At 40.6% G+C, this 19,925-nt stretch overlaps 1 protein-coding gene across 1 annotated transcript; it reads left to right on the top strand.

Moving 5' to 3' along the window:
- Positions 1 to 172: 172 nt before the first annotated feature.
- LOC308294960 (noelin-like) lies at positions 173 to 15,678 on the top strand (the record flags this gene model as incomplete). Its single annotated transcript, XM_080737896.1, has 8 exons — positions 173 to 238; positions 1,610 to 1,759; positions 5,505 to 5,660; positions 11,903 to 12,122; positions 12,458 to 12,564; positions 13,415 to 13,540; positions 14,236 to 14,442; positions 15,349 to 15,678. 8 exons carry the CDS (start codon positions 173 to 175, stop codon positions 15,676 to 15,678), a joined length of 1,362 nt encoding a protein of 453 aa, XP_080594022.1.
- Between the last annotated feature and the right edge of the window lie 4,247 nt (positions 15,679 to 19,925).

Raw genomic sequence — 19,925 nt, 5'->3', positions numbered from 1 at the left:
CTTCTGGAGCCAATCTTTAATTTATCACCTCAGAGAGAGAGAGAGAGAGAGAGAGAGAGAGAGAGAGAGAGAGAGAGAGAGAGACATCTGTGACAGAAGAGAGGAGGAACGAGAGAAGAGAAGAGAAGAGAAGAGAAGAGAAGAGAAGAGAAGAGAAGAGACAGAAGGAAGGATGGAGGCGTCGCGTGAGTTTCTGCATCTTGTTCTGCTGCTGCTGTTGGGAACTGAATTTACACAGGTATATATCTATAGATCTATCTACCTACTGTACCTACCTACCTATCTATTATCTATATCTACCTATCTATTATCTTTATCTACCTATCTATTATATATATATCTACCTATCTATTATATATATCTACCTATCTATTATCTTTATCTACCTATCTATTATATATATATCTACCTATCTATTATATATATCTACTGCTGCTGGGAACTGAATTCACACAGGTATCTATCTATCTATCTATCTATCTATCTATCTATCTATCTATCTATCTATCTACCTGTCTGTCTGTCTGTCTGTCTGTCTGTCTGTCTGTCTGTCTGTCTGTCTGTCTGTCTGTCTGTCTGTCTGTCTAATCTAATATAATATATGAATACATCTATCTATGATACATATATTTACTATCATTGTATTTTCTATCAGGTACATTTAATTGATATAAGGCAACCCTATATAAGGCATTCTACCGAATTGGTTCAAATTCAGAGTTGGAAATTGTGTGAAATTTGTATGCTATTTTTTAGAAAGAACGTTGACCATATCCATGTTCCACCAGTTCTAAGGAATGCATATTTAGTAAAAGCCCAGTCAATCATCATATTGTATTTCCATACGTTTTTTTCGAATTTCCTTTAAATTAAGATAATTATATTAATCTATTTATATGTTTTTTTTTCTATTCCCCCATGTACAGGCTATTTTTACAAATTAATGTGGTGCTTTCCACAATTAAACACATTTAAATTAATATATTAACATATTTTTGTATTGTTTATTCTTTAAGATTAATCAAACCAGTTATTATCATAAAATATTAGTTTATCATTCATTATCTTTTATTTTTGATAAAACAGCTGGTGTTTCCGTAGTGACTGTATTGTTTCGGTAGTGACTGTAATGTTGCGATAGTGACTGTATTGTTGCGATAGTGACTGTATTGCTGCGATAGTGACTGTATTGTCGCGGTAGTGACTGTATTGTTTCGGTAGTGACTGTATTGTTGCGGTAGTGACTGTATTGTTTTGGTAGTCACTGTATTGTTTTGGTAGTGACTGTATTGTTGCGGTAGTGACCATAGCATTAAATTAATACAATATGGTCAATACCGTAACAATACAGTATAGTACAATACTCTTAACAGTTTTTGCTACATAATCGAACAAGTCTCCAAGATGTTGTTGTGTTATCCTTTTAGTCTAAATGTCTGACTGTACCTGTGTCAATCAATCAATCAATCAATCAATCAATCAATCTGCTGAAATATGAATTCTCTCTTTGTGTGTGTGTGATTCTGCGTGTGTGCATGCGTGCGCATGTCCGTGTGTGTGCGTGCGTGCATGCGTGTGCATGTGCGCGTGTGCGTGCATGCGTACGTAGGTCTTCCCGGTCCCCTCAGATGAAGGATGGCAGGTGTACAGTTCAGCTCAGGACACGGAGGGTCGGTGTGTTTGCACGGTCGTCGCTCCTCAACAAACCGTCTGCTCCAGAGACGCCCGGACTAAACAACTACGACTGTTACTGGAGAAGGTATTAATACAACTACTGTAACTGCTATAAATACTATTATACTGTAAATAAACAACTACGACTGTTACTGGAGAAGGAATTAATCTTCGTCTAATCAACATTTAGTCTTAGCTTAGACGTAAAAAAAAAAATCAAATCTAGACGTATATATTAACCAGATGTCTAATACAACTATTGCTCAGAGGGTATTGATACTACTACTACAGTATACTATAATTACTACCAGTAAGACTATTACTGTTGTGGTTGGTTGTTTAAGTTGGGGACAAAATATTTTCCCAGATATGGATATGACTGACATCTGACATCATAGATGTCTTATGTTATAGACCACATGAGACTCACACAATATGTCCATATATGGGCATTCCAAGCTGTGGGCTTAATTTTGATGACAACAGGGATCTCCATATAGGGTCAAGTCATCAGCTATAGATATTGAGGAATTTGTAAATGAATTCCGTCTTGGCCATATATGAAGCGTCCATATATGGGCATTGCCAAATATGGGTCAACAATGTGATGTCACAACAGGTCAGCTATAGACATTTTTTTAACATAATTTTTGAAGTGGTGAAAACCGCTTCCCAGAAGTGGCTTTGTCCGTCTCGTGCGTCCCGATGTGAGGACTGGTCAAGCTTTCAAATGACAATTTGGCCCTCCAGATAAAACCATTCATCCACTCAGAATTAATAAAAATATATTATATATACATATTGGACCCTTCGATACAGTCAGCATGGAGAGGAACATACTGCCATTATTCATGGACAGCTTGAGACCACCTCACCTGATGACTTGGTTTCACGTGCTTTCAGAAGTGCCTATAAACATCATATTTGTGTGGTTTTTTTGAAGCGGTGAAAGCTGCTTCCAAGCAGTGGCTTTGTGTGTCCCGTACATTGTCCCGTGCATGCAGAATTGAGGATTGGTCAAGCTTCACATGACAATTTGGCCCTCCAGACAAAATCATTCATTCATTCAGAATTCATAAAAATATAGAACTAAAGCACATAGAAAGTATAGATCTAGAACACAGAATGTATAGATCTAGAACACAGATGTCATAGCTCTAGAACACATAGAATAACATTTCACCGCTTCACTTAGAACTAAATAGAACTAAAGCACTTATAGAACTAAAGCACATAGAAAGTATAGATCTAGAACACAGAATGCATAGATCTAGAACACAGATTTCATAGCTCTAGAACACATAGAATAACATTTCACTGCTTCACTTCGAACATTTTTTTAAGGCTGGGACTTTAACTGATTAATTGCGATTAATTAATTACAGAAAATTAACGCGATTAAAGAAATGTACGCATTTTAATCGCACTTAGTTTTTGCACCACAGAACCTTCAGTTTCGGGCATACCGATCATAGCGATGCTCCAATAAAGAAGAGACAACAAACACAAAGGGAGAAGCCGATCAGAGTGCTTTGCTTGGCCCAGTGGATGCGAAATTTAGATTTAAAAAACTCACTTGTTGATTCACTCATACAACAAAATGTGTTTTACTTGAAAAAAAAAGCTTCTCAGGTCAAATATCGATGTGCGATTAAAATGCGATTAATTGCGATTAATTAATCACAGAGCCTGTAATTAATTAGATTAAAAATTGTAATCGCTTCCCAGCCCTAATTTTTTTTATTATCCCACGATTTTGTAACCCATTTTCACCCAGTGCCAATTGACTATGTAATGGACCTTCTAGCTGTGAGGCAAAGCGCTAACCACTGCGCCTCCGTGCCCCCTATATGACACGCTCACCGTTTCAGCTATAGACATTGAGGCGTTACCTACCTACTCACCGACTCACTGACGGACAGGATCTGCCGGGTTTGATAGTAAATTCTCCCTGCGGTCGCAAATACAATCATTACTACTGTTACTACTACTGTAAATAAACATCTACGACTATCACTGTAGAAGTTTTTAATACTACTACTACTATATCCTACTACTGTAACAACAACAACTACTGTCTACTACAATGTTTTTATGTGTTTGTTTTTTTTTGGTGGAGATGTACATTAAATTAGCATCTTTGTTTAATCTGGTTCATTAATATTTTGTGTCCAGTCTAAATAGACAAAGTAAAGTAGAGTGCTAGGGTGGCTGGGAGGTGAACGAGGAACATTTGACCACTAAATGTTGTGTTAGGGTGGCTGGGAGGTGAACGAGAAACATTTGACCACTAAATGTTGTGTTAAGGTGGCTGAGAGGTGAACGATGAACATTTGACCACTAAATGTTGTGTTAAGGTGGCTGAGAGGTGAACGATGAACATTTGACCACTAAATGTTGTGTTAAGGTGGCTGAGAGGTGAAGGAGGAACATTTGACCACTAAATGTTGTGTTAAGGTGGCTGAGAGGTGAAGGAGGAACATTTGACCACTAAATGTTGTGTTAGGGTGGCTGGGAGGTGAACGAGGAACATTTGACCACTAAATGTTGTGTTAAGGTGGCTGAGAGGTGAAGGAGGAACATTTGACCACTAAATGTTGTGTTAAGGTGGCTGAGAGGTGAAGGAGGAACATTTGACCACTAAATGTTGTGTTAGGGTGGCTGAGAGGTGAAGGAGGAACATTCGACCACTAAATGTTGTGTTAGGGTGGCTGGGAGGTGAACGAGGAACATTTGACCACTAAATGTTGTGTTAGGCCATTTATGTTTTACACATGTGAAGTCTGGGGATTTAAAAAAAAAAAAAAAAGTTTTTTTTATTTTGTATTTTATAGGCTACATCTTAAATTCCCCAAGTCCATACTAAAAGTAAAAACGACTAGAACTGCATTCTGTCGAGGTGCCAACCTGCAGAGCGCGCAAGTACTACTTTAAATGTTGAACAAAGGCTGAAAGATCACTTCCTTCAAAAGTGTCAAAGTGAACGTAATAGTATGACATCATGTGACATTTATGTGGAGTTCAAACAAGAGTTTAAGTTAGAGAAATATCTGTTGGGTGAAAACAAGAACAGACAACTAATATATCTGTTGGGTGAAAACCAGTTCAGACAACTATCTGTTGTGTGAAAACCAGTACAGACAACTGGTATATCAGGCTGTTTGTCATTTCAGCGTGAATAACAGGACGGATCTAGATCTTTTATCTAGATCTAGATCTAGATATATAACTTGTTATCTAGGAGTAGATAGAAAGGGCTGGAGAGAAGCCAGAAACGAGTTGGGATGAGTTCCATGTTTTGTTTGAGTGCAATAACTCTAATATTATGAATTTTAGACAAAATATCTGCCAAAGTACAAATGATGATGATGATGATGATGATGAAGTAGAGTCTGAAGAGATGAGCTTTTAAACGTGGGAGAACATGTATGTTATGTCTTTATATGTTATTGCAAACATAGATTGCAGTTAACTATGAAAACTGGCACATCTTGTCCGTACGTGAGTAAGGCCTCAATGTATATAGCTGCTGACCTGTTGTTGACATTGTGACATCACTTGTTGTGACATCACCTCATCAAAGATCAAACCATGGATATCTATACATGGAGACGACTGGATCATCACCTAGATCTCCATATATGGAGCTGACCTCTACATCTGATTCCCAGATGATTCCCTGTTAGGGCAACCACACTAATATAATCCCTAATACCATCAATATTTAGCCCATATCCATAGAGATGTTGGACCAGAGGATCTTCAGTTGTTATAAAATGATCTTATGTTGTTATGTTATGTTCTTATGATATGTTCTGATGTTGTTAAAGGTACAGAACATGAGTCAGTCCATCGAGGTGTTGGACCAGAGGACTCAGAGGGACCTCCACTTCGTGGAGCAGATGGAGGTTCAGCTCAAAGGTCTGGAGAACAAGTTCCACCAGGTGGAGGAAGGACATGAGAACAACGTAGCCCGACAGTACAAGGTCAATATTATTATTATTATTATTATTACCCTTATTACACCCCTAAAAACCAGTACTTGGGATTTGTTGATGTAAATGTTCACATAGAGTGTAATAATTGGTAAAACAAACTTTTGGCCTATTTGTGGAGATAAGCGACCAACGGTCGCTTATCTCCCGATTAGGGAGTCTTACTGGTTATTAGTATTATTATTATTTACAGACAATACAATGTAAGAAAAGAGTGAAACAAACCAAAAACATGATAAGTTATGATAATTTGTGTAAAACACAAAAATCACAATACAATTGTAAACCAAAAGCAAGGTAATAAAACTGTTTCAACTCATAACTCCAGAAGCAACCCTTTCTCACCCCTACTGAGTCTCAGCCCTACTGCGTCTCACCCCTCTCACCCCTACTGCGTCTCACCCCTACTGCGTCTCACCCTTGACGCGCTTTGGTCTCGCTTTCGGTGTCATGCCTGAAACACGCTGGGATTTTTTGGGCGTCTAATCTGAGACGCACATGGAGATAGTTAGTGACTGGGATGGGTGGATGGATGGATGGATATCTCCCCTAAGTGGGAGGCAAACCCAATGTAGTGGTTTCAAATCCTACTCAGGGATTCTCTTTTTTATTTTTTTCTGGCGATTCTAGACCTGACAGATAGAGGGAGCAAGTGTAGAAAAGAATGTGTCTGGGGCCAGACGCATTGGGCATACCCGAGGCGTGGCCCACTGGAAGCAGTGGGGTACTTGGCAGGGAGTCAGGCATCTGACGCCTTGGGGGTGAGAACATGTTGCCAGAAGCGCTGATGGAATTCACTTGCTTGTTGAGTTATTTCCCCGTGGAAGCATAGATTACCGTTGTTCTGGAGATGAAGGTTCTGTGATGACTTAAAGATTAGGGAAAACTAAAAATAGCTGGCAGTGTTTAGTGGTTCTGCATGTACAGATGTACACTCAGAGTTATGGGGGTCCTTGAAATTAAAGCCTTTGACTACTCTACACGGAACAGAGAAAAATATGTTTTTCCCACTTTTAGAGCATATAGCATGGTCATCATATGGTCATATCTACCGTAACAACAGTGGAAAAAAAGATCAAGGAAACGTGCTGCGTGATGACATGGATAGGATATTAATGAATCTTGATTACATTCACCTGTTTGATTCCCTTCCTCCAAACAGAAAAATTACAGAACGACTCTGTTTTGAATCTCATTCAAGATGATATCCAGGCGGTGTAATACTGATTGTAAACTTAATCAGCACTAAAACATCACACATCATAGGTTAGAATTAAGCAACTTGGTAACAAACATTCTGCACAGTCTTCCCTGCCTTGGCCTAACAAACAATAACACTGGGCATCACGGTATGATAGCGAGAGGCAACTGCGTTCTCCCAAATCCCACCCTGCCAGCGTGTGATTGTCAGAAGTCCCTTTGAGCCGCATTCGAACGCAGAAGCACACTATCATGCGGCATCATGTGAGTCAGATTTTACCGTGCCATCGCCTGAAGGGATGGGACCTTCTGATTGGTTCAGAAACATGCAGGCTTCTGTTTCAGACTGCAACTTCAAAATAAAATGACTGAAAAAGCCATTTAGTAGACCTTTAATTAGTCCACTTGGTACGACTTGTGAAGCAAACTTGCTAAAACACAGGACTGAGCATTGGTTCAACCTCCTGTTGGTCCGACCAGGTTAACATTCACCAGGTTAGCATGATTCACCAGCGTTAGTTTTACTGAGGTTAGGGTTAAGGTTAAGGTTAGGTTTAGGCATAGTGTTACTGAGGTTAGGGTTAAGGTTAGGTTTAGGTGGTGACATGGCACCCTAAACACTAGGCCTCACATCACAAACACTCAACAGTGTTATTTTGTCTTGCTTGCAGGGCTAACGTCAGGAGAAGATTAGGACAACATCAGCACAATGTTAGGAAGACCAGGCACTCTCTACAAAACCTCTCCAGTCGTACCAAACCACAGGGGAGGATATACTGATGGCAAGGCTCTGAACTGTAACTACAAACTGTTAGCAAACTACACTCCAATACAACCATTACAATTACAATAAACCTACTAGTAGAAACTGAACAAACTACAAACTCTACCCTACAACTACAATAGACGTACTACTGTAGTTGGCACTGAACTAACTAACCAATGGACTGTTACCAAACCAAGGGTCTAATTGTCTCCGCCAGGCTGAAAGCCCCCTGTTTTCTGTCCTTCTGTCTGTGAACGGCTAATCTCCAGCTCTGTTGGCTTGATTGCAGCCAAACTGTGCACACACACTCCCTGGATGCTAGAGCAGAACCTCGTCTGCTCCAATCTTTTTCACATGGGTCTGTTATAGCGCCACCAGGAGGCTGAACTTTACAAAACATCGCACAGATGGGTACACAATATGTCTATAGTCATTAAACAGATTTCAGATTTTTCATATTCCATTCTGATTGTCTAAGATTGGCTTCCAAAGTTTGCACAAAATGCCTCAATTCATGAACACAGCGTGCAATATTTGCATGCACATTCCCACTAGGCCGAGGAAGAAATGGCACTTGAATATTTTAAAATCAGCCTCATGATGGCGCTATAACAGGTTAATTTGTGTTTTTACTTATAACTGCACCGATCTGTGTAAAACTTTGTACAATATATGCACTCCCTACAGGCCAAGGAAAAACCTTTTTGATATTTTATGTTATTGATTTTATCCTAATGTCACACAAATAGGAACACATGATGTCTATAGTATGTGATCAAGATGAATCTGGTAGAATTGAGGAGAGAGTTACAGTAGTGGAGTTTTGATATGACATGTCTGGATGAGGAGCTGGGCTGACTCCTGGGTGAGGAAGGGTCTGATCCTATGGATGTTATAGAGTGTGAACCTACAGGACCGGGTGACTTGAATGATAGCTGCCTGTCCAGGACCACACCAAGGTTTCTAGCGTTGTCTGTCTATGGAAATAGTGTAATCTTGCATGGGGCAGGACTTAGGCAAAATGGTAAATGGTGCATTCATATAGTGCCTCCATCTTAGTATAACAGTTTACATAAGTAAAGGTATTTTAGATCTCGTGTTTTCCTGGAAAACGTGAAAAAAAAGGTTGATGGCTCATCCTGCATTCAGGCTTTATACAAATGTGTAACCATGATCGCCACGGCAAGTTTAAGTTTAAGTTTATTTGATCATCACAGCATAAATAAAACATACAACAACACAATCATATATGAACAAAAAAAAACATTGGTTACACTGTTAAGATGATCAAAACGACTAGGCTGAAGCTTAGAGCTTGTAGAAGCCTATCCTATGCACATACTCATGGTTTCAAAAGATTCAAGCAGCAAAATATAACAAAGAAAAAAGCACAAAGAGAAAAAAAACTAAAACAAAGAAGAAATGACAAAAAGCTTACCAAATCAAGGATATACCAGTATCCAAAAAGATTTTTTATCATTATTATTATCATCATTTGTAAAATGGTCCTCCTCAAAACCACAACCCATACCACCAATATTACCATACTTGCCATTACACAATCATCATGACTGTAACCCCCTTACTTTATTTATTAATTTAAATTAAGTTGTATTTAGCCAGAATAATATGTTTGAGACGTTTTTTTAAATTGTAAGATATTAATGCTATGTTTGACCTCCTCCGACAAGCCATTCCAGATTTTTACTCCGCAAACAGAAATGCACATACTCTTCCGAGTGGTAATAGCAATGCGTTGTTTTAGATTAAGATCCCATCTCAAATCATAACCCCCCTCCCTATCCCTGAACATTTGTAGAATGTACTTAGGAAGCAACGCATCACTGTATACTGTTACCATGGAGATATAAACATTGTTTACTGTTACCATGGAGATGCATCACTGTTTACTGTTACCATGGAGGTATAAACACTGTTTACTGTTACCATGGAGATGCATCACTGTTTACTGTTACCATGGCGATGCATACACTGTTTACATATTGAAGCATGGTGCTGTTCACAAAATGAAGGTTTTAAAGTTTGTTATAAACTTCTATGTGGTTGTAGGAATGTCTCAAAGCAGAGCATGGTTTCTCATTGTTACATTACTTTTTCATAGTTTATGTTAATTAGTGTGGTTCAGGCACGTGCAATAAAAGCAAGAAAAAGTCCGCACACCAAATTTGATGTTCCCAATACTTGGTTTTTACTCAGGTGACGTTTCGAGCCTGGTTGCTCTTCTTCAGACCACGTCTCCAGGTCTGAAGAAGAGCCACCAGGCTCGAAACGTCACCGGAGTAAAAACCAAGTATTGGGAACATCAAATTTGGTGTGCAGACTTTTTCTTGCTTTTATTGTTGATTAACTTTAGTCCAGCACCCAGCCTACATGGCCCAGGATGTGCATGCCTTTTATGGCTGTTTGGCAGCTTTTGTTTTCAGGCACGTGCACACAGCCCCTCCTCTTTTACCCTTCTGTAAAAAGTGTCCTCTCCAGACCATGAATGCAGTTTTTACTATGGTGAAAGAAATGCAAATGCCAAATGCCATACCTGAAGGCAGCATTCAAGAGAATTGCCTTGTCCAAACTCTCCTGAACTTGAATGCAGCATCTTGTGTTGAAAGAATTGCCCTCTCTGTGTAGAAATCCATGCATCTCACATCAGTGCAACCACACTTGCAATTTCCCAGAATGCGCCTTTCTAGTTATTACATTATAATATTACATTATTGATTCATATTTCATATTGTCTTGCCTCAATTGTGAATGCACAATCCATCCATGTCTGTACAGAGATGTTAATGGATTTAAGTGATTCTTAAGATTATTTGATGATCATTAATTATTATCTTTAGATCCTCTTCATTATTATGTGTGATACAGTAGTTTACTATGACTGGTCGACTGTATCAACAACAATAAAGATTATTTAATGAGACAATCTGTCATTTTTAAGGTTAATTGTTTCATTTTTACTCTCTATCGCCCACTACATCTCAGTATTATGTAAACTGTTGATTAGTTGAAACAACCTGGGGCCCGTTTCACCAAATTAGAATTAAATAAGCCAGGATTTAAGCCAAATCCAAGTTTGACAAAGCCTCCCCCCTATAAGCCTGGTTTATTCGGTGCCAGCAATGCCAAGCCAGGCTGAGAAGGAGTGACTTTGTGGAGCCAGGATCGTAAAGCCAGGCTGAATGTGTGTTCATGTATTCCTTTAAAATACCATGAGGTCCATCGTACATTCCTTGATTTTAACCAATCATGGAACCAAAGACCAGAGCGGCGTTTTCCACTCTACAGTTCTTCAGTTTACATATAGAATATGATACTGTACATACAGTAGATAGACAGATATAAATATACTGTATGTGTGTGTTTACATATAGTATATGATACTGTACATACAGTAGATAGATCAATATAGATGGTGATCAGTTTATATATGATACATACAGTAGATAGATCGATATAGATGGTGATCAGTTTATATAGTATATGATACATACAGTAGATTGATCAATATAGATGGAGGAGTTGGAGTCCCACAAGGCAGTATATTGTTACTGTCGGGCAGAAACCTTGTATCTCCAAGTTTAAAATATGTACGATTTTTCGTAAAGTAAAGCTCTGCTTCACCATGCATACAAGACTGTCACACAAGACTAGTGAAAATAGAGATCTACAAGCACACAACGCCTCTCACCACGAGGCGTTGTGTGCTTGTAGATTGTCTATTTTCGCTAGTTTAGATCTTTTTTTTTTTTCATTATAAATAGTACAAAACGGCTTTGGACATACAAGGTTTCCACCCGACAACAACAATATTATGATACAAAGGGCTCTATTTTAGTAGAAGCTCTTATGCCTTAACTTAAAGGCCTGTCCATACTGTCTCCGACCACCAAACCTTTCATCGGAAAGGTCATGTTCAACTACAAAGTGGCGTCACTCACATCTTCTGAAAAGCATTACCCCGTATTAGAGTTCGGAAAGCTGCATGTCGGAAATCTGAACTTGCAGATGAAAGGTTTGGTGCTCGGAGACAGTATGGACAGGCCTTTAAGTTAAGGCATAAGAGCTGGTATAGACAATCAAAATACAGCCCATAGATATTAGTCATAATGTGTTTGACCTGTATGTTTTCATATAGGGGATCGAGGAACTGCGTCCTCTCATCTGGGTTCTGGAAGGCAGTATATACTGTATGATACATACTGTAGATATAGATGTACATATAGATATATGTTTGTGTGTTTTCTAGGTAATAAAGGCTAAGATGGAGGAGCTGCGTCCTCTCATCGGGGTTCTGGAGTCCTACAAGGCAGATGTTCTGCTGGTGTCTCAGTTCAAGGAGGAAGTGAGCAACGTGTCAGAGATGCTGAGTGGTCTGCAGGACTCTCTGGGAGGATATGATTACCAGGAGCTTCATTCTAGAGTCTCCAGTCTGGAGGAGAGACTGAGAGCCTGTATGCAGAAACTAGGTATGATATGATATGATATGATATGATATGATATGATATGATATGATATACATATACAATATTATACATATACATAATACATACTGTATATACATTACATATACATATACATATACTGTATATACACCTATACATATACATATACATATACATACATAATCATACATACCAGAGTGACCAGTCTGGAGGAGAGGCTGAGAGCCTGTATGCAGAAACACTCGTACCTCTTTCTCACAACAATAAAGTTAGGTGTGTGTGTGTGTGTGTGTGTGTGTGTGTGTGTGTGTGTGTGTGTGTGTGTGTGTGTGTGTGTGTGTGTGTGTGTGTGTGTCCAGCCTGTGGGAAGTTGACAGGTATCTCTGAGCCAATCACCATCAAGACATCAGGATCCAGGTTTGGGTCATGGATGACAGACCCACTGGCCCCAGCTGGGGACAACAGAGTAAATATTACGGATTACTGATTACTTATTAGTAATGAACGATTCCCTGTGGTAGCCTACACTACAAAGCATTACAACATTACATTATGCTGTAATGTTACATTATGAAGGCTCCCTGTGGTAGCCTACACTACAAAGCATTACGACTGTAGTGCTCAGGTCCTATACTTGGGTGCTGCTGGTTGCCGAGGGAGTTCAGACGTCCAAACGTTTCCTTTGAGTGCATAAATTATATTTATTTCTCTGTAGCCTAGCTAGGTCCTATACTTTCAGCATACAAAATAATAAGTAAATAAATGATCAAACAAAAGGCTCTTAACAGACCCCAGCTCATGAATCACAGCCTCTGCTACTGGCAACACCTGAGACTGATTAGGAACAGAGTTAAACACCTTGCAGTAACCATGGCAACCAAGGCCTTGACCCAGCCCTGATATGACACCATCAATTGGGCCTAAACAACAAGATGCCTCCAATGGCTCCTACAGCAACATTACATTATGATCTAAACCAGTATGATCTATTTAAACCATTTAAACCATTATGATCTATTTTAACCATTATGATCTATTTAAACCAGTATGATCTATTTAAACCATTATGATCTATTTAAACCCTTTTGATCTATTTAAACCAGTATGATCTATAACCAGTATGATCTGTTTAAACCAGTATGATCTATTTAAACCATTATGATCTGTTTAAAAGCACTGAACAGTGTTGTACACTGCAGGCTACAAACAGTATATCTGTGTACATTGTTATAATGTGTTTACATGCTTCCTCCACCAACCAGGTGTGGTACATGGATGGTTACCATAACAACCTTATATGTTTACATGTCAACCAGGTGTGGTACATGGATGGTTACCATAACAACCGCTTTGTCAGAGAGTACCAGAGTCTCTCTGCCTTCATGGACTCAGATAACTTCACGTCTCACCGCCTGCCTCACCCCTGGTCCGGGACGGGTCAGGTAACCTAAATCTAAACTAACCCTAACCCCTGGTCAGGGACGGGTCAGGTAACCTAACCCTAAACTAACCCTAACCCCTGGTCAGGGACGGGTCAGGTAACCTAACCCTAACCTAACCCTAATCCCTGGTCAGGGACCGGTCAGGTAAGAATAAGAATAACCAGTAAGATGCCCTAAGAGAGAAAGGCATTCGCAAAGGAATTAGCACAGGACGGAATTTATTTGTGATTTAAGTTGCGGTTGGTTGTTGGACAAAATATTTTCCCAAATATGGATATGACTGACGTCTGCCATCATAGATGTCCTCTGTTATAGACCACAGGGCCGGTAGCTTGGGCATTCCAAGCTACCGGCTTAATATTGATGGCATCAGGAATCTCCATATATGGGCAGGTCAGCTATAGACATTATGGCATTTGTAAATTAATTCTGTCTTGGCCATATATGGAGCATTAATGTATGGGCATTGCCACATATGGTCAACACTGTGATGTCACAACAGGTCAGTTATAAACATTGAGGCGTTAAGCTGGCTTGGTCATTGAGTGAACAATGTGATGTCACAACAATGTGATGTCACAACAGGTCAGCTATAGACATAGGCGTTACCTAGATACCTACTCACCGACGGTCAAGGTTCTGCCGGGTTTGATAGTAAATGCTCCCTATAATAAACATAAGCTTTATTTGTATAGGTGGTCTACAACGGCTCTATCTACTTCAACAAGTTCCAGAGCCACACCATCATCAAGTTTGACCTGTTGACCTCAGTGATCTCTCGCTCCAGACAGCTGGACTTCGCGGGTTACAACAACATGTACCACTACTCCTGGGGAGGTCACTCCGACATCGACCTCATGGTGGATGAGGGAGGGCTCTGGGCCGTCTACGCCACCAACCAGGTGACCACACACCTCCACCCACAGCCACAAAACCACCCACCAGGTGACCAAATGTTAGCCACACCCACAGCTACAACACCAACCAGGTGACCAAACACCTCCAAGAGAACCACTGCCATAAGACAAATATTGGTGAATGCTCCTTCTACAACACTGCCACCCAGGTGTGGAATTCATTGGCTACCTCCCTTAAAACATGTAGCTCACTGGCATCCTTCAAAACTGCCCTCACCTTTCAGGAGGCCAGAGAAGGAGGTAGTTATCACTTCTCCCCTAGACAGGTGAAAACTCACCTTTCAGGAGGCCAGAGAAGGAGGTAGTTTCCCATAGCCAGGCCAGAAGTGAGCACCCCCCCCCCCCCACATACACACACACACACACACACACACACACACACACACACACACACACACACACACACACACACACACACACACACACACACACACACCTTTCCACCTCTCTTTTCCCCTACTCTGTACATGTAGTGTTTTTTATAACTGCGATGATTGTTGAATGTTTTTGTGGTTGATATCTTCTATGTCCATGAATCGAATACCAAGGAACTCCAACGTAAACAAGACCGTAAAAAGGACTTATTTGGGGTGTTCCTTTAAGGCAGGGTGTTTAGCTGTAGTACTTGTACTGTACAGTGGCGTCAGTTCAGCAAAAGCTAAGTTATGGCAACATGACTGGTGTCTTGCACACACGCGAAGCCAGTCATATTGCCATACCTTTGCAATAGGCATGAATGATGAATTTATTTCAAGAAGTACATTTTATTTTTTTCCCTGTAGCCAAGGTATGGCAACTGCCATGCCTTGCCATACCCACTTAACGCCTCTGGTACTGTACTACATTTCTTTTGTATTGACTGTACTTGTACTGTACTACATTTTCAATCAGAACGCGGGGAACATCGTGCTCAGCCGTCTGAACCCCAACACGCTGGCGGTGATTGGCAGCTGGAGCACCAACCACCCTAAACGCAGCGCCGGCGAAGCCTTCATGATCTGCGGAACGCTCTACGTCACCAACGGATACTCTGGAGGAACCAAGGTGTACTACGCCTTCTCCACCAACTCCTCCACCTACGAGTACATGGACATCCCCATCACCAACAAGTACAGCCATCTGTCCATGTTGGACTACAACCCTCGAGACAGAGCGCTGTACGCTTGGAACAACGGACACCAAGTCCTGTACAACGTTACTCTGTTCCATATCATACAGTAACCCTGATACCCTGATACCCTAATACCTATCTATACCTAATACCATAACCCTATACCCTAACATTAACCCAGAGACAGAGCACTGTATGCTTGGAACAACGGACACCAAGTTCTGTACAACGTTACGCTGTTCCATATCATACAGTAACCCTGACCCTGATACCCTAATACCCTAACCCTAACCCTAATAGAGGGTATGCGCATGCATAAAGTAAATGGGAAATTGAGTGGCAAAGTGAGTTTAACGTTGTTTAATGCAATCAGACTTTTCTGTTTGGATGTTTGGGGCAGTAAGGCCAGAAAGTAGTTTTTTGTCACTCAGTAGGCGTTCCCGCATAACTTCTGGTTATGATGATGATGTCACGCGCATACCCTCTATACCCTAACCTCTACCCTAACATTAACCCAGAGACATACCCTCTATACCCTAACCTCTACCCTAACATTAACCCAGAGACAGAGTGCTGTACACTTGGAACAACGTTACTCTGTTCCATATCGTACAGTGACCTCTGACCCATGAACCTTGACCCCCTGAGAATCCAAATGACTGTTTTGTTTCTGACAGAGAGTAGAGCTGAATGTGTGTGTGTGTGTGTGTGTGTGTGTGTGTGTGTGTGTGTGTGTGTGTGTGTGTGTGTGTGTGTGTGTGTGTGTGTGCGCGCGCGCATGTGTGTGTGCGCATGCGTGCATTATGTTCAGATCCTAGATCAGTGACATTACATGTGATTATTTTGTGGCTCCACTGATAGAGAATCCTTTCATTTTATGATATGAATTATTTTATGATAGGAATTATTTTAATCCTGGAGCCAAGCCATCATGCCCTTACCTGACTTTCGCCAGATGGTGGCAGCATTGCTTATGCATTGCTTTACCATCTGGGTTCACTTGCGGAGGAGGGGTTCCCTTCGGAATGTCCCTGGCCGGACCAATCAGTGGCAGCTATGGGCGGGCTCTGAGCGGCTCTGAGCCAATAGAGTCTGATTGCAGACCACGTGGAAACCCAGGAGGCGGATTCTGGGTGCAACGTCATGCAGACAGGCCAATATGAGTCGTTGGAGTTGGCACGGCCATATCCAATCACCTGCTTTAGAATTTAAAAAAATGGCCCGCCCCTTACATCGGTTGTGCTGGACCGAGTCCAGATGGTAGAAGCAGAGCGTTATGCAGGCATACGCAATGCTGCAAACCATTTGGCGAAAGTCAGGTTAATCATGCCCATAAACACTTGATTCTGTGTCCAACAATATTTTAAAACCGCAATAAAAGTGTATTTATTAAATAAAATACATTCCAATATTCAAATATGTTTCTTTAGTGGACCGGTTTGTTCTGTGGTTTCCTAATACCATTCATTATCCAATAATACAATAATAATATTAATAATAATACTAATAACAAGGGTAATAATAATAATAATATATTAACCAGTAAAACGCTCTAAGGGTGAGGTCACATGGGCTTTGGCATGTATACCCTTCTGCTGAGCTGGTCGAGTCATCACTGTGGAGTCACAACAGGTCAGCTATATCCATATATGAAGTCTGTGAGGTCAGATGTAGATGTATTGACCAGCTCCATATATGGAGATCTAGGTGATGATCCAGTCGTCTCCTTATATGAAGATCCAGTTTTGATAGTCAGCAGTCTTGATTTGCGAATGAATTCTGTCTTGGCCAATATGGCCATATATGGAGCGTCCATATATGGGCATTGCCAAATAATATAATATCGATGATCAGGGATCTCCATATGATTGCCAGAACAGGCTGTCTTTGTCATTGAGTCAACAATGTGATGTCACAACAGGTCATATATAGACATTATCATAGGCATTGCTGACTGACAGGATGTGCCGGTTTTCATAGTAACTGTGACCTACGTTGCAATAACAATAATATTAATAATAAAAATAATGATAAACAAGTCCAGGGATATGTGTGTGTGTGTGTGTGTGTGTGTGTGTGTGTGTGTGTGTGTGTGTGTGTGTGTGTGTGTGTGTGTGTGTGTGTGTGTGTGTGCGTGTGTGCGTGCGGGTGTGTGCGTGTGTGCGTGCTTGTGTGTGTGCGTGTGTGTGTGCGGGTGTGTGCGTGTGTGTGTGTGTGTGTGTGTGTGTGTGTGTGTGTGTGTGTGTGTGTGCGTATTTTAAACTGCATGCATCTCCCAGTAGGAAGACACTTCATCCCAGTGTTTCTGGCCTCAAGGTGGCGCTATAACGGGTTTAGTTTTGGCCTATAACTCACGCAGGTCTTCTTAGTTTTCTTGGATCAGAACTCCCACAATGCCTATTTCCACCTAAATACATGTTATTTCTCATACATTATGTTACGCCTATTTCCACCTAAATACATGTTCCACCAATTTTGCATTTTCTTAAAAAAAAAAAAAAGTTAAAATAAAATAAACACTTTTTGGTATCTGTGCAGTCATGTAATCAACATGTATCATCCGATTGGCTGATTGGGTAGAGGCACTTGTTTTACAAAGAAATGTCAAAGAATGAACTATAGTTTATGATGTAAACAATGGAATGAACTACATTGTCTGATGTAAACAATGGAATGAACTAGTATACAAATGCCACACATCTTAATGCTGCCCAAATGTGACCTACAACTGACAGCCTTGGGTAGGCAACCCAGCGTGGCGAAGACCTGCACCCTTTTCTAGTTTGTAACTTTCACTAGTTGTGTCTCGGTGCTACGATGTCATCTGTATAATCTGCAAATAAATGATTGTTATAAAGTCACGAAACAACGGGCCTAAGTTTGTCTGTTTTTAGTTTTTGGTTAATGAGTTACTATGAAATAACAGCTGTAATATGTTTGTTTGATGGTTGCTAGGAGACTGCAGATGAATTAGTCGCTATCACTGACATAACAGCTGATTCAGTGGACTAATACATGCTGTTGTGACACTAAAGTGTTGTTAAGGTGTGAACTTGGGGGTTGTTAGGCATCAATGTATGTCCGTGTGCATGAGAGGCATGACACTGGTCAGAAAAGATATCGGTCGGTGACTACCAGCGTGACAAGATCAATACAACACTGGCTATCACTGACATAACAGCTGATTCAGTGATCAATACAACACTGGCTATCACTGACATAACAGCTGATTCAGTGATCAATACAACACTGGTTATCACTGACATAACAGCTGATAAAGTGATCAATACAACACTGGTTATCACTGACATAACAGCTGATAAAGTGATCAATACAACACTGGTTATCACTGACATAACAGCTGATAAAGTGATCAATACAACACTGGTTATCACTGACATAACAGCTGATTCAGTGATCAATACAACACTGGCTATCACTGACATAACAGCTGATAAAGTGATCAATACAACACTGGCTATCACTGACATAACAGCTGATAAAGTGATCAATACAACACTGGCTATCACTGACATAACAGCTGATTCAGTGATCAATACAACACTGGCTATCACTGACATAACAGCTGATAAAGTGATCAATACAACACTGGTTATCACTGACATAACAGCTGATTCAGTGATCAATACAACACTGGCTATCACTGACATAACAGCTGATTCAGTGATCAATACAACACTGGCTATCACTGACATAACAGCTGATTCAGTGGACTAAGACATTAAATGTGTCCAGGATTGATTGAACACATTATTAACAGTTTGTAAAACAGTGCAGCAGTACGATTATACAGTGATGCTAAAAGAACCCCCCGATCTACACTATATCAATTATACATGTGTAACGCCCAGGAGTCCAACCCGCATCTCTGTTGTATTGACCGGTACAACCATAGTGTGTTATTGTTGTACTGGGAGCAGACCGGTACAAACACAGTGTGTTACTGTTGTACTGACCAGTACTACCACAGTGTGTTACTGTTGTACTGGGAGATGATCGGTACAACCACAGTGTGTTACTGCTGTACTGAGAGCTGACCGGTACAACCACAGTGTGTTAGGTTGTACTGGGAGCTGACCGGTACAACCACAGTGTGTTACTGTTGTACTGGGAGCTGACCGGTACAACTACAGTGTGTTACTGTTGCACTGGGTGCTGACCAGTACAACAGTGATTATCTCTTGCAATTGTACTAGGCCTATATCTTTGAGGGTGATAGATGCAGTGGTTATCAAAATGTGGTCTGGGGGACCACCAGGGGTCCTTGAGAGGGTTCCAAGTTTGAAAACTCAAACTTTAAAGGGGCATAAGTCATGCCTTGTTTCGTTTGAAGACA

The sequence above is a fragment of the Nannobrachium achirus genome (assembly GCF_963921795.1).
Source record: "Nannobrachium achirus genome assembly, chromosome: 12".
Classification (NCBI taxonomy): domain Eukaryota; kingdom Metazoa; phylum Chordata; class Actinopteri; order Myctophiformes; family Myctophidae; genus Nannobrachium; species Nannobrachium achirus.
The sequence above is the reverse complement of the archived record's forward strand: the minus strand, read 5'-3'. Positions and strand labels throughout refer to the sequence as shown.